Source organism: Peromyscus californicus, unplaced genomic scaffold (assembly GCF_007827085.1).
Source record: "Peromyscus californicus insignis strain IS unplaced genomic scaffold, ASM782708v3 Scaffold_15__1_contigs__length_86483966, whole genome shotgun sequence".
NCBI lineage: Eukaryota > Metazoa > Chordata > Mammalia > Rodentia > Cricetidae > Peromyscus > Peromyscus californicus.
In genome coordinates this window covers 24101256-24117354 of record NW_026294447.1, presented here as the reverse complement: position 1 = coordinate 24117354, position 16099 = coordinate 24101256, and the positions used below count along the sequence as shown (strand labels likewise).

General features: G+C 44.4%; 1 protein-coding gene and 1 non-coding gene across 5 annotated transcripts in view; one reads left to right on the top strand and one right to left on the bottom strand.

Annotated features, from left to right (window-relative positions):
• Window positions 1-7974: 7974 nt before the first annotated feature.
• Window positions 7975-8138, bottom strand: LOC128111299 (U1 spliceosomal RNA). Its single transcript, XR_008218564.1, has one exon. It is a non-coding gene; the product is annotated as a U1 spliceosomal RNA (small nuclear RNA).
• Window positions 8139-9015: 877 nt separating this feature from the next.
• The window catches only part of Eapp (E2F associated phosphoprotein), a 37109-nt gene continuing 30025 nt past the window's right edge, over window positions 9016-16099 (top strand). Inside the window, exons 1-3 of one of the 4 annotated variants that reach the window (XR_008218313.1) lie at window positions 9016-9205; window positions 14264-14445; window positions 15768-15863. Coding sequence is in view for 3 of the 4 variants with exons in the window: in XM_052738522.1 (XP_052594482.1) it covers window positions 9132-9205; window positions 14264-14445; window positions 15768-15863 (352 nt within the window). In the remaining variant the exon portion in view is untranslated. The other 3 variants (XM_052738522.1, XM_052738521.1, XM_052738523.1) reach the window with 3 other exon arrangements.

The following is a 16099-nucleotide window of genomic DNA, read 5'->3' as shown; positions in this document are numbered from 1 at the left end:
GGTGGATGGATGGATGGATGGACAGATCAATTGATCAATTGACAGCCCTGACCTGCTCTTCCCTCAGACCTGGGTACCTTTCCCAGTAACTACAACGATGCTTCAGTTCTAGGGGTTCTGATTCCCTCTCCTCCACCCACCCCTTCTCTAGTACTGCACACACATGGTACACAGACAGTGGTCAGGTAAAAACATCCCTAAACAGTAAATAAAAATAAGTAAAAACCTAAAATTTTTTTTTTAAAAAAAGACAATAGAGGCTAAGGGTGCACTCTACTCCACTTCCTCCCCTCCAAAGAGACCGCGTTGATCAAAACCACAGTAACCCTTGGGGGACAGAACCATCGTACAATTTGGCCCTCAACCATCCTTCAGCATTTACACAGCACCTTCACGGTTCCAAAAAAAATGGCAAGGCAGTTCTGCAGCAGTTGGAGGTTGCCTTGGAAGGGAGGAGCAAACCCACCATCAATTTCTTTAGTCCCAGCAGCTTGAGAGTCGCTGTTTGTGAATATTTTCTATTGTCTGTGAGGTGCATGGGTGTTTTGCCTGTGTGTATGTCCTGGCCCCATGGGTGTGCCCGCTGCCTTCAGAGGCATCACCAAGCAACCAAGAAAGACAGGATAAAAAGATAGAAATGGTATTCTGGTGCCAGAATTCTAGAAACACTTCTATCACAGTTAAAGACACAAAGTGCCTGCTTGTTCACCAAATTTTCACCTAGACCAGTATTAATGGTTTACATAGTCTGACTTTGAGCCATCTCTTCAGCCCTATGCTAGTATTTTTTTAAAATAAAAATGCTAGCATTACATACAAAAGTATTCTACAAAATTCACATGCTTCTAGCCATTTGTAGAACATTTACAAGAGATCTTGACTAAAGGCGTGGTGGCGCATGCCTTTAATCCCAGCATTTAGGAGGCAGACACAGGTGGATCTACTGAGTTCCAGGACAGTTAGGACTACATAGAGAGACCCAGTCTGTTCTCAGTTCCACCACACCCAACTGCGGTGGTTTGAATAAGAACAGCCCCATGGACTCAAGTTTGAATGCTTAGGAGTAGCTTTAGGAGGTGTCGCCTTATTGGAGGAAGTGTGTCATTGTGGGTGTGCTTTGGGGTTTCAAATGCCCAAGCTAGGCCCCGTGGTTCTCTCTCTCTGCTGCCAACAGATGCAGAGGTAGAACTCTCAGCTACCTCTCCTGCACCACGTCTGCCTGCCCGCAGCCATGGTGTCCACCATGATGATAATGGACTAAAGAAACCTCTATAGAGCAGACCCAATGAACTGTTTTCCTTTACAAGTGTTGTGTGTCATGGGATCTCTTACAGCACTAGAACACCCATAAGAACCCTCCCAAAGACAAACAGACGCAAATCCATTTTAGATGTCTATGAATGAATTAGGTTTCACACATGCACACGCACACACACACACACACACACACACACACACACACACCCAGAAAGACTTGCCATCTTACTTTATGTGGAGGAGTATTCTGCCTGCCTCTATGTCGTCCATATGCCTGTACTTGAGGATGTCAGAAAGGACATCAGATCTCCTAGAACTGGAGTTAGACAGAACTGGGAACCCCCTGTGGGTGCTGGGAACCAAACCCAAGTGCTCTGCAAGACCAGTAAGAGCTCTCTTTTGGGTGGGCGGGCGGGGGGTGGGGTGGGGAGGGGTTTCGAGACAGGTTTTCCCTGTAACATCCCTGGCTCCTGGAACTACCTTTGTAGACCAGGCTGGCCTCAAACTCCCAAAGATCTCCCTGCTTTGGCCTCCAGAGTTCTGGGATTACAAGCATGGGCCACCACACCCCTCATAGTAAGTGTTCTTAACTGCGAAGCCGTCTCCCCATCGCCATCTTTTCCATTTTTAAATTTCAAAAAGAAATTTTTTGTTGTGCATTGTGTGTATATGTGTACAACGACAAAATGTGCAGGAGTCTTGTCTCTCCTACCTTTTTTAACTTAAAAGTGATTTACTCTGTGTGTGAAAGGGGGGAGGGGAGGGGAGGGGAGGGGAGGGAGATGTAAGTACACTTCAGCCATATCCGTCCCCTCTTGCAGAGGTCAGAGGATAACTTGTAGGAGTCAGTCCTCACTCTGTACCTTCTTCCTGCTGCTGTGCTGCATGCAGTCTGGATGACCCACAAGCTTCTACACAGTTCTGTCTCTGCCTTTTATCTTGTCCTAGGAGTGCTGGGGTTACAGATGTGCACTAGAGTGCTAGGATTACAGATGTGCACTATGAGTGTGTTGGGTTTATAGATGTGCACTAGGAGTTCTGCGTTGCAGATGTGCACTAGAGGGCTGGGGTTATAGATGTGCACTAGAGGCCTGGGGTTATAGATGTGCACTAGAGTGCTGGGGTTACAGATGTGCACTAGAGTGCTGGGGTTACAGATGTGCACTAGAGGGCTGGGTTACAGATGTGCACTAGAGGGCTGGGGTTACAGATGTGCACTAGAGTGCTGGGGTTACAGATGTGCACTAGAGGGCTGGGTTACAGATGTGCACTAGAGTGCTGGGGTTACAGATGTGCACTAGAGTGCTGGGGTTACAGATGTGCACTAGAGGGCTTGGGTTACAGATGTGCACTAGAGGGCTGGGGTTACAGATGTGCACTAGAGTGCTGGGGTTACAGATGTGCACTAGAGTGCTGGGGTTACAGATGTGCACTAGAGGGCTGGGGTTACAGATGTGCACTAGAGTGCTGGGGTTACAGATGTGCACTAGAGGGCTTGGGTTACAGATGTGCACTAGAGGGCTGGGGTTACAGATGTGCACTAGAGGGCTGGGGTTACAGATGCTCCCCCACATTCAGCTTTTATTAGGGTGTCAGGTCATCAGGCTTGAGAAGCAAATGCTTTTACCTGTCAAGTCCTCCTTGCCTCCCACTCCATCCCAGTTTTAAAATGGCAGGATTTTGTTTGTAGCCCAAACAAAGTGTGGCCTCAAACTGACAATCTCCTGCCTCAGACTCCCAGGGGCTGGGGTTACTGGCATAAGCCACTACACAGCTAGAAAGTTCTTCCTTACAGTATCAAGTCAAGGTCTTAGCCAGTGTTCTATTGCTATGAAGAGGAATCATGACCACGGCAACGCTTACAAAAGGAAGCATTTAATTGGGGGCTTACTTACAGTTTCAGTCTCCCCTGCCTCCACTTGATTTTTAAAATGGTAGGGTGTCAATGAGATAGTACATTATTATTTTGTTTGTTTGTTTTGTTTTTTGTTTGTTTATCAAGACAGGCTTTCTCTGTGTAATCCTGGCTGTCCTGGAACTAGCTCTGTAGACCAGGCTGGCCTTGAACTCATAGAGATCTGTCTGCCTCTGCCTTCCAAGTGTTGGGGTTAAAGGTGTGTGCCACCATACCCAGCTCATTTCTATTGTTTTAAGCTGTTCAATGTGAGAGAAGAAAGATAAAGAGCTAGAGAGAACGAGAGAGAGAGAGAGAGAGAGAGAGAGAGAGAGAGACCTTAGTTCCTATTTGGGTTATTTGGCTGCATATAGAACTCAGTTAATAAGTGCTAATGAAATTTTGCTCAGTTTACATGTACTCAAGGATATTCCCAAAAGAGTGAGGTCCAAAGAAATGACCAAAATAAGCTGTTTTTAGACAAAGAATAACTAAATGTTGAAGAAATAATAGGCCCAATGTATATGTGGTCCAGGGTGATAAATTCTAAGAACATTGTTAAAAGATAAGGATGTAGAAGCATCCAGTGGAGGAAAAGATTTATGTTGAGTTTATTTATTTAGGTCCATTGTGCTCTTAATTACCAGTCTGGTTGATCAGAACTATTTTCTGTCTTAGTGTTAAAACCAGTGAAGGCCTGGGCACCCAATCACCTCTTAAACTAATTGCTATTGCCAATTACTATTACAAGTGGCATGCCTCAGTTTTCAGGCATGGTTTATGTGTCCATGGTTTATGGTTAGGGACTGAGGGCCTAAATTCTATAATGGTGTCTCATCTCCTAGTCATTTGCTGACTAGGTGTTCCACACATATGCGCTGTTCACAAAAGAACCAACTGAGTCTTGTGTCCCTTTTCTGACCTTGTTCTTATTTCAACTGCCAAGATGAACATCTTCAGAGATCTCAGTTCATCACCTAGACATCAGATGTAACATGCAAATTTAAATATCGACCAATGGAGACCGAATTTTTATTTCAATCTCCCTTTTCATAGGAGACCAGAGTCGGAATCTGAATGGAACTTTCCTTTAGAATTCCCACCGCTCTTCCTCCCCTCCCATCCTCCCCCCACCATGCTGGGGACTTGACAGTGACAAATGCTCCTCATAGGCTCACATATTTGAACACTTGTTCCCCAGTTGGCCACACTGTTTGGGGAGGCTATGGAGCTTTTGGGACTGGAGCCTTGCTGGAACAAGTATATCATGGGGGGTGGAGGGTGTGGGTGTGGGTGTGGGGGGGTGTGAGATTCAGGAGCTTATATCTTTGCCCACTAGCAGTTTGCTCTCTCTATGGATTATTATGGACTCCTGGGAACCATAAACCAAATTAGACACATTTGTCTCTTAAAAAAAAAATGACAGGGTTTAGCATGATGTGGTGACACATACCTTTGTAGGTGTAAGTCATTAAACCGGATGGGAAGTTTTTCCTTAGAGTAGTACAGAGTCAGTCTGCCTGCTTCTGCTCTTAAGTGCTGGTATCAAAGGTACACACCATCACCCCTAGTCAGCTAAAGCTTTACATTTTTATTTCTTTATTTATATACATGGTTTCTCTGTTTATCTCTGGCTGTCCTGGAACACACTCTATAGACCAAGCTGGTCTCAAATTCAGAAATCTACCTGCCTCTGCCTCTGGAGTGCTGAAATTATAGGCCAGTACTGCCCAGCAAGCTTTAATTTTTTTTTTTAATTTTATTTTGGGGACTGGAGAAATAGCTCACTCATCGTTTAAAAGCACTTGCTGCTCTTATAGAGGACCTAACTTTGGTTCCCAGCACCCAATTTAGATGTTTCACAATTGCCTATAACTATAGCCCCTAAGATATGATCCAATAACCTCCTCTGGTCTCTGCAGGTACCCATACACATGTGACACACACACACATGCATATATATAAAAATGACTTTCTGAAAATTTAAAAATTGAGACTGGAGAGATGCTTCAGCAGTTAAGAGCACTGACTACTCTTCCAGAGGATCCAGGTGCATGTCCCAGCATCCACATTGCAATTCACACCTCTCCATAACTCCAGTTCCAGGGCTTGTGACACACACCCGTGCAGATATACGTGCAGGCAAAACACCAATGAACATAAAATAAAAATAAAAAAAGGGAAAAAATTAGAAAGTTCTTAGGGCTGGGCATTTAATCCCCAGCACTTGAGACACAGAGATAGGCAGATCTCTGCGAGTTCAAGGCTAGCCTGGTCTACATAGTGAGTTCCAGGAGGGAGGAAAAAAAAAAAAGAAAAAAAAAGTAAAGAAAAATATGACTCAGCAGGTGAGGGCCCTTGCCACTGAAGCTGATTGAGTTCCATTCCCAGAATTCACAGGGCAGGTGTGAGCTGGCTCCTGCGACAGCGGGTGCTTTCCTCCCCATGGGAACATTTAAAAATGTCTATTATTTTGTTGAGACTGGCTCTCACCACGTAGCCCTGGGTAGCCTGGAACTCATTATATAGACCAGGCTGGTCTCAAACTTACAGAAATCTGCCTTGTTTTTGCCTCCTGAATGCTGGGTTAAAGATGTACCTCATTGTGCATAGGGGGAAAAAAAAAGCCGGATGGTGGTGGCACACGCCTTTAACCCAGCACTCAGGAGACAGAGGCAGGCGGCTCTCTGTGAGTTCGAGACCAGCCTGGTCTACAGAGTGAGATCCAGAACAGGTACCAAAACTACACAGAGAAACCCTGACTCGGAAAAAAAAAAAAACAAAAACAAAAACAAACAAACAAAAAAAAAAAGGAAAAAAATTATGCATGGACATGTTTGTGGTGTGCACCATGTTCAAAAGTGTGGGGACACGTGTGCACTTGCACATGTATGTGCAATGTGGGCAGAAGTTAGAGTTTGCAATAGAATATCTTCCTTGATCTCTCTCTCTTCTCTCTCTTTCTCTCTCTCTCTCTCTCTCTCTCTCTCTCTCTCTCTCTCTCTCTCTCTCTCTCTCTCTCTCTCTCTCTCTCTTAAAAACTGAGGCAGTGTCTCTTGCTGTGAACCGGGGCTGGCTGATTCAGCTAGTCTATAAGTCTATAGCCAGCTTGTCCTGCAGAGTCAGGACTCTACTTCTGGAACTGGCATTACAACAGATGAGCTGCCCGGACTCAGCGCTGGAAACGCTGACCCTCTGCAAGAGTAGTGAGTGCTCTTCATCACTGAGCTACCTCTTCAGCCCCTTGTGCAGATTTTGTGAGTGCCTGTAAACACAGCTTCTGTGAGGTGATGTGCACAACGGGTGCATCATGTTGGAAAGACAACATTTCACAGCTCTCCTCCCACACTGTCAGTTCTTACATTGTTCTGGCCCTCTTCTGAGTTCCCTGAAGCTTGGGTGGGGGAGGTTGGTGTAGACCACTCATCAGCAGTTGAGCACTCACAGTTACTTATTCTCAGAATTTTGACTGGTTGTGGATCTCTGCAGTAACCACTGTTGGATCCCAAAGTTTAGGGTCACAAGTGGGTGCCCCAAGAACCCAGACTCCAGTCCAGTTGATGCAACAGCATGAGGATTTTATTAAAGAAACATCTGTACAGATGGGCAAACTCGGCTCCAAAGAGCAAGAGTCGAATCTTACTGCAGCCCCATAAGGGCTTTTAAAGGAAAAACCCACAAAAGTCATAAGATTACAATTCCCATACAATTTCGTTTTACAAGAACATGGTCTGATCACAGGGTGATCACAGAGGGGGTACAGTTACATAAACCTCAAGGGGGGTATCAGGGTGGGAGTGGAGTACAGGTCACGGTGGTCCTTCCTGGAACACCTGCAACTATCCCAGTCACAGTTGAGCACATCTCTTAACAGAAATCTTTTTACATGCTATGTTGTTACAGGGGTGATTGAGTAGTGGCTGAGTCAGGTTGCCCTGGGAACTAGATTTTTAGTTTCTCATTTCCTGGTGCTTGAAGTTTCTCTCTTTCTGAGGCTTGGGGGTGTAAGCCTGAAGGGCTAGGGTCTTTCACCACTACATCAACGTGCAGCAGAGAAACGTTTCTCTGACCAGACAGTTGAGAACAACACAAATCTGGGTATAAATATACATATTTAGAAGGCAGTTTGACAGCATGATCGTTTAGCACAACAGCACTCCTAGTGCACATCTGTAACCCCAGCACTCCTAGGGAGACTTTTCCTCCTAGTGACATATTTCCACACGCATACAGACAAGCTTAATGAAATTCACTGGGTCACAACAAATGATGCCTATCTTAGGGTTTCTGTTGCTGTGATAAAACCCCATGACCAAAAGCAACTTGGTCAGTTCACATCACCGTGTATCACTGAAGAAAGGGCAAGAATCAAGGCAAAAGAAACCCGGGGGGCAAAAACTGAAGCAGACGACATGGAGAAGGAATGTTGTTCCATCTCCTGCACCCACGACCACTCAGGGGCGGTACCACCCTCAGGGCTGAATCTCCACCACAAACAAAACGACCTCAGGATCCAACGGTAGACATTATTAAAGATGTGGTTTCTTAAAATAGTGTGGGTCTACAACCCAAATATCGTAAGAACATGGTACCTTTCAGTTTCGCATCATTTAAGGGCAGTATACTACCAAACATTTTAATATTTTAACGACCATTGAATAACTAACAAAACTCTTCACAGAGAAACCCTGTCTCGAAAAACAAAAAAAAAAAACAAAAAAAACAAAAAAAAACTCTTAATAGTTAGGTTGTGGTAGTTCTATTAGTGTGCAAGAACCACTGTCATCATAAGTCAAAATATTCTGTTTTTAAACTTTCAAAATCAGGGGAGAGCGCGAACGCAGTCCCCCACTACCACAAATTATGCAGTCGAGTTTCCCGCATTTGGGGAAATCGCAGGGGTCAGCACATCCGGAGTGCAATGGATAAGCCTCACCCTGGGAAAACCACCTTCGTGATCATGGTATCTCCCCTGCCAGGTAAGTATGAGTTCTTTGGGCCGGGCCCAGGCTCTCCATCATTACAGACATACGCAACACTTACGGTCTTTTCTTTACTATGCCTTCTTTCCCTCCCATTCCCTTGATCTAACGGTGCACTCTTAAAACACCCTAGACCTCATGTGAATCTTATCCATCTACGGCGTGGGAAGTCTACGTGCGGTGAACCGGCATCCTCTGCGTGCATGTCATTTACATGCACTACGCCTCTGTGGTGACGTTGCGGGAACGCGTGTGTGGGACACTAAAGTAAGACTCCGCCCGCTAAGGCTGGAGGCCAGAGGGTCGGGGCTTGTTGTTGATTGACGGTCAAGTCTGGAAACCAAAAGGGAGGTGAAAACGTATCTTCGAGGTCCGGGGCTGCCCAGGGGCTCACAGGCTTTGGGCAAAAAAAAAAACCCTTCTAGCTCGTCGTTTCCGCCAGCGGATGGAACTCATCCTCACAAGATTCAGCTCTAGGAGATTCAACCTTGTAATGTTTAAGTACTTATAGAAAATCTTTTTTTCCATGGTATTTTTCTGAGTTCTATCATTTATTTGCACACAGTCACTAAGACTAATAAAAACCTGGGGAGAAAGGCCAAGATAATAACTTGGAAGGAAGAAATCAGAGTGGGTGGTGGCACACAACTGTAATCTCAGCGCTCCGCAGGTCAAGGTGGGCGGAGCGAAGTCAGCCTGGGCTACACGGCGAGTTTCAGGTCAGTGAGACCAGTGCGACCGCCTCGAAAACTAAAGCAACAACAACAACAACAACAAAAATCCATAAAAAGACAACTGCTGTTTTCAGCGGAAAAGAAAACGCAAAGTACCGAGGTGATCCCGTCCCCGCTTCGCAGCTTGGGAAGGCCTGCGCAGGCGCACCGGAAGGACTCGGGTTACGAGCGGAAGTCGAGTCTCCGGACGCTTTAGGGAAGGAACCCGCGGAGTACACAGACGCCGGGGCCGTCCGTGGTCCCCGTAGGCTCCCTTAGGCCGCCATGAACCGGCTCCAGGATGACTACGACCCCTACGCGGTGGAAGAGCCGAGCGACGAGGAGCCGGCTCTGAGCAGGTGGGCCGCCGCCCCGCGGTGTCCGCCCGGCCTTGGCCGAGGCCGTTGTGCTCGACGCGCCTGCCGAGCCTGGGCGCCGCGTCGCCCGCTTCGCTTGTAGGAGCCTCGGGGTGCCTGGTGAGGCTGCTCAGTCTCTGGGGAGCCAGGACGGACAGCAGTGCGGGAAGAGGGGTGTCCCGGAATCACGCGGGCCCCGAGCGTAAATCCTCAGATGGAGCCCTGCTTCTTACCGTTTTACTAGCACTGGGACTGAAGGCAAGTCGGTTCTCGGCTTCGCATCTGTAAATGGAAAATACGAGTGTGGAACTGGTGAGGGCCACGGGCCTTAGCATGAGGTACTCATCTGGAAGACTGTCAAATAGAAATAACGGAATACTGAACGGGGAGTTTTTTTGGGTTATGATAGAGATACATACAAAATTCTTGTCTTCCATGGGCTTATCTTATAACGGGGAATGAAGTGCGTATCTTCGAAGGCCATCGTAGATGACCTCTGATAGGCATAGATGAAGTTCTGTGGTACTTTTGGAAAGGGAGTATTTATCCTACTTGAGGGGAACTTGGAGTGTTTTTACTTACACACATCTATATCTTTCCCCCCCTTTTCTTAAAACCTTGCTGAGTATTAAACCAGGATATTTTTATCTATATATATATATTTTTTATTTCAATTTTAGTTTTGAGACACAGTCTCATTGTGTAGCTCTGCCTGGCTTGGAACTCACTCTGTAGACCAGGTTGGCCTTGGATTCAGAGATCCACCTGCCTTTGCTTCTAAGTGCTGGTGTTAAAGGCTCGCACACACACACCTGGCTTCTTTACCCCTCTATTAACCTAGATTCTAGAACAGTGGTTCTCAACCTTCCTAATGCTGGGACCCTTTAATATGGCTCTTCATGTTGTGGTGATCCTCAACCATAAAATTATTTCGTTGCTTTAATATGGCTCTTTATGTTGTGGTGATCCTCAACCATAAAATTATTTCGTTGCTTGTCTGGGTGCTCTGTGTTGTGTGGGTTGGTCAAAGAAAGAAGGTCACTCCAAGACGAATTTTAGGCTTTCTGGCAGCAGGGAGGAACAGTTTCTATGAACTGAACCCTGAATAACTGTACAAAGATGTATTTATTGATTGTTACACAGAAGTTGGTTTTTTTCTTTGAGTAAAACAAGTTCCCCATCCCAAAGCCCCTGATCTAAAGTCATATGTCCTTCTGAAGAAAACATCACACCTATGCCCCTTTAGTCCTTACTATGTACTGTTTGCAGTACCCAATAATCCAGGGTATCTAGGTGTGCCCGGACCATCTTGTGACCAAAGTCATGCAAAGGCTCTAAAGCTCCTTCAGAAAGACAACTCCATAGATAGCAGCAAAGGCTCACTGTTTTCCACAATGATTTCTTCAAGGTCAAAGTACTTCGAGAAAACAACTACTCCTTTTGAAGTTTACCTTTGATACAATGAAAAACAACTGTTTCATTCTAATGTAGATACAATGATTCTACTAATTCTTCTTGCTACAGTTGCTACTTTATAATTTTGCTGTTATAAAGCATAATGTAAATATGTATATGCAGGGTATCTGCTATGTGACTCACAAGGGGGTCGAGGACGTGGGTTGAGAACCACTGCAGAAAATTAAGGCATGCCCGCTGGGAAGACGATTTAATTTGTGTGAGCCTGAGGACCTGAGTTCTAGCCCCTGAACTTGTGTAAGAAGCTGGGTGTGTTAGTACTCTGTCTTTAATCCCAGCACTTGTGTGGTGAGATAGGAGGTGGAGACAAGGGGAGACGGATGCCATCAGAGGCTTGAGGATAGCTACCCTGTCGTATACTGCCAGAAACAAGAAAGACCCTTCCTTCACAAGGCAAAAGGCAAGAACCAGTTTCTCCAAGTTGTCTTCTGCCTTGCAAATGCACTTGCACACATAACAACAGACGCGACGTGAACACTGAAAACAGTGAAGATACAGAACACGGTAGTACAAGGATCCCGTTTACTGCCTGCAAGAATGCTGTTCTCCTTCCTCTCTGCTCTTGGTACTCATGTGTCTCAGGCTGGCCTCAGACTTCTGCCTTATAGGTGTGCGTCACCACATTAGCTCTTTTTTTCCTCCTGCCTCCTGAGTGTTGGGATTACAGGTGTGCACCATTGTATCTAGCTCCCCTCTTGCTGCTGTTTTTGGTTTTTGTTTTTCGAGACAGGGATTCTCTGTGTAGCTCTGGCTGTCCTGGAACTTGCTCTGTAGACCAGGCTGGCCTCGAACTCAGAGATCTGCCTGCCTCTGCCTCCCCTGTGCTGGGATTAAAGTTGTGTGCCACTACCACCTGGCAAATAATATGTGCTTTATATTTTGGTCAGACTAGAGTATAGGAACAGTCTTCTTGCCTGAGCAGTACTGGCCTTTTTGGATAGGGACATAGAGGGTAATTAGTAGTGAGCAGTAAGGTGGGAAAGATACGTTGGAGCTTCCTTGTGGAAGGCATTTTGAATGCTGTGCTCAGAGAACTGGCTCCTGAGTTGGGTGATGATGTGATGAGAATCCTTTAGGAGTGCATTCTGCTGGTAGGATGGATGAGAGGGAGGAGAGAGAGACAGGAGACAGTTTTGAGGACAGGGTGTCCTTGACATATGTTGCTGGAGGCAGAGTTAAGTGAAAATAGTTGTGACTGTGGGAGTAATAGGGGAGTCTAGCGTGCTGGCCAATTTAAGGCATTTTCTTGGGAATAGATTCTGGTTAAAACCTTAGCCATTGTCAGGCGTGGTGGCACTTGCTTTTAATCCTGGCTCTTGGGAGGCTCTGTAAGTTCAGGCTAGTCAGGCTGCATGGTGAAACCCTGTCTCAAACAGGCAAACAGACAAGCAACCCACCCTTAGTCATCAGCAAAATTCACTGGAGTGGATTGCATTTTTCTGATTAATTCTCTGGTGGAGCCTTGAAAAGCATTGTTCAATAAGAAAACAGAAGTCAAGCCGGGCGGTGGTGGTTGATATACCCTTTAGTCCTAGCACTCGAGAGGCAGAGGCAGGTGCATCTCTGTGAGTTTGAGGCTAACCTGGTCTACAGAGCAAGTTCCAGGACAGCCAGGGCTGTTACACAGAGAAACCCTGTCTCAAACAACAACAACAACAACAACAACAACAACAACAAAAGAAAACAGAAGTCAGGAATATTCTGCTCATGAAGAATCTGCTATTATTATTGATACAGCTTCTCATGTATCCCAGACTAGTGACTTCTGGTCCTCCTGCTTCCATTTCTCAAGTGCAGGGGTTACAATCATCCACCATCACAGGTTTTGTGTGATGTTGGTGCACAAACCCAGCCTTGTGCCTGCCAGGCAAGCACTCTTCCGACTCAGTTACAGCTTCATCCTTATTATCATGTATGTTCTTCATATTGTATTAGAGAGGTCTTAGATATTTAATTTGTTCTTGTTTGAGACAGAGTCTCAGGTAGCCCAGGGCTGGCTTTGACTCTATTGTGTAGCCGATGATGCTCCTGAACTCTTCACCCTCTGGCCTCCTAAGTGCTGGGATTATAGGTTCTCACCACCATGTCTGACTTAATTCATTTAAATATTTTAAATAACATTTTTCCCCTTAAATTTGTGTATGTGGGCATGTGGGTCCTAGGGATTGAATTCAGGTCATCAGACTTGGTGGCAGGTACTTTACCTGCCGATGAGCTATCTTGCTGGCCCCAACTTAATTCATTTTTGTTGTTTTATTCCTCCTAATTTCTGATTTAATTCTATTATAATTCTGTTGATAGGAAACTAATCACAGAAGGCAATATAAATTGACAGAAGTTGTTTAGGAGAATTCGGAAGGTAGCGTAAGTTTCTTGGGACTAGTGCTATAGCTCAGTGGTAGAGCAGCTGCCTAGTGTGCGGGAAGCCGTGGGTTCAGTTACCAGCACCAGGAAAAAATCATCATTGTGCATAGTTTTCTCCTTTTACAGTTTCTGGAGCACTGTATCTTTTAAATTATAGTATTTAATTGCTTTATATTTTATGTTGATATATTAACTGTATATTAATTGTATATATATTTTGTCTAAATAAAACTCAGTTCTGTGAAGTAAGCTTTATTAGTTGATAGACTTATGACTTGGTACAAGTATTGGAAAGCAATGTGATAATACAAGAGGTTAGAAAGAGGGATGGAAAGATGGCTCAATGGTTAAGAGTATTGGCTGCTCTTCTAGAGGACCTGGGTTTGATTCCCAGCACTCACATGGCAGCTTACAACCATATAACTGTAACTCTAGTTCTAGGGGATCCAGTGCCCTTTTCTGGCCTCTGTGGGCACCAGGCAACACAGTTGATGCACAGATATACATACAAGCAGAATACCCATACACACACACACACACACACACACACACACACAAAAGAAGAAGCCAGGCAGTGGTGGTGCACACCTTTAATCCCAGCACTCAGGAGGTAGAGGCAGATGGATCTCTGAATTTGAGGCCAGCCTGGTCTACAGATGAGTTGCAGGACTACATAGGAATCTTGTCTCGAAAAACCAAAAACAAACAAACAAACAAACAAAAACCCAACCAAACAACCAAATAAAAAAACTAGAACAAAACCCCTGAAAATTGGAAGGATTAGCTGATGTATTGCCTACTAATGATCATTGCTATATGTAATGTGATAGGTATGTCAGATGTAAATTTGTAAAACTTATATTTGCTGTTGAGCAGTAAGATGATAGAAGTTTTAAGTGATTTTATTTTGTTTTGTGATGCTACACTTCAAACCTAGGGCCTTGCACATGCTATGTGAGTGCTCTACCACTATGCCACATCCCAGCCCTGATTTTAATATTTTTAATATTCGGGGTTGGAGAGATGGCTCAGTGGTTGCTCTTCCAGAGAGGTCCTGGGTTCAATTCCCAGCAACCACATGGTGCCTCACAACCATCTATAGTGGTATCTGATGCCCTATTCTGGCATAAATGCAGATAAAGCTCTCATATACATAAAGTAAATAAATAAATTAAAAAATATTTTAATATTCATATTTCCTGTGCTTTAAATGTATGCTAGTTCTGAAGATGAAGTGGATGTGCTTTTACATGGAACTCCTGACCAAAAACGAAAACTCATCCGAGAATGTCTTACTGGAGAAAGTGAGTCATCTAGTGAAGATGAATTTGAAAAGGAAATGGAAGCCGAACTAAACTCTACCATCAAAACAATGGAGGATAAGTTATCCTCTATGGGGACAGGTAAGCTTTGGGCTCAGTTCTCACAGACAGCCTGTAATGGATTGTGTTCTTCTGTGTCTCTCTGTGTAGGTGCTCAAGAATCATTCATTGTGTGTTTGTACGTACATGTGTGCGTGTGAAGTGTATGAATGATGGGTGGTGATAGGGGTAAACCTGGGTCTTGTGTTTACTAGACAAATGTTCTACCACCAAGTTACAGCCCAGCCTCTTAAAATTTTGAGACAGGGTCTGGCCAAGTTACTCAGTTTGGCCTTGAACTCACTGTAGCCTTCGTGATCCTTCTGCCTCTGCCTCCTGAGTAGCTGGTGGCAGATCTGCATGAATGGGTCTGATTAATACAGTACTTACTAAATGAAGGAATGAATGTGCTTGACAATCTCTACCAGAGTTTTTGCTAATGACTGACATGTGTCATATGTTATTGGAAAGATACTATTTAGTAGCAAGTACTTGTATTATTTCCTTTTGTAGTTTTTAACACATGCCAGGCGTAGTGGCACATGCCTTTAATCCCAGCACTCAAGAGGCAGAGGCAGGCAGATCTCTGAGTTTGAGGCCAGCCTGGTCTACAGAGTGAGTTCCAGAACAGCCAGGGCTACACAGAGAAACCCTGTTTCAAAAAAAAAAAAACAAACAAACAAAAAACACAAAGAAAACCACACAAGCATGCAAAACATATTTAGGGTTTGATGGCAGATTTGATGGCATGTCACTGCAAATTCCTGTCTCTTTGTAGTGAGTAATAAACATATTTCTTTTTAGCTCTTTATGTATAATTTACTTGACCCAAAAATTGGTTTGTGAAAGTAGGACTGATCAGAACTGGTTTTCATGTTTTTACCAACTTGAAAAGTTATAACTTAAGAACTGAAAGATGTAATTGAAGCAGAAGAAGAGTCAGGGACACACACATGTGAAGACAATTTGGAGAGAGGAAGTTTGTTTTTGGTCCATCGCCTTGTCTGATGCCCCTTGAAGCAAGACATCCCTTTCCTGTTCTCCATGGCTATTTGTATTGTGAATTAAAAAATATATAGAATATATATGCTGAAAACCTGAAATACAGCATTTAAGTTTTAATTGGATTTTTGGGGAGAAAGAATGATATTCTCCTAATTTGGAAAACTCGTCAAGGAGTAATTCCCTATTTATGCATAGGACACAGACACCACATGAGTCACTGGTATAAACATATTGACACACAAATGAGATTGTGAATAAATTAATACTATTTGAAGTGATGGAGATATATATGGAGGCCGTTTGTTCTTTTTTGGGATCAGATGTGGTTTAGTTTGTAAACTTTACTTCTGGTTTGGTAGGGACTTCCTCAGGAGTTGTGAGTGGTGGAGGAGTTACAGCGAAGTACTATGACGACATTTATTTTGATTCCGACTCTGAGGATGAAGACAAAGCAGGTGAGTTCCTTTTGTTTAGCAGGTATATTCTATGAATAATATCTGCCTTAGCAGTTACTTGATAGTAGATTTTTCATCTGAGTTTTATTTATTTTTTTAATCTTATGTTAATGGGTATTTGGCCTGCATGTATATCTGTGCACCATGTGCATGCCTGGTGCCTTTGGAGGCCTGGAGAGGGTGTTAGATTCCCCAGAACTGGAGTTAGAGATATTTGTGAGCCACCATGTGGGTGC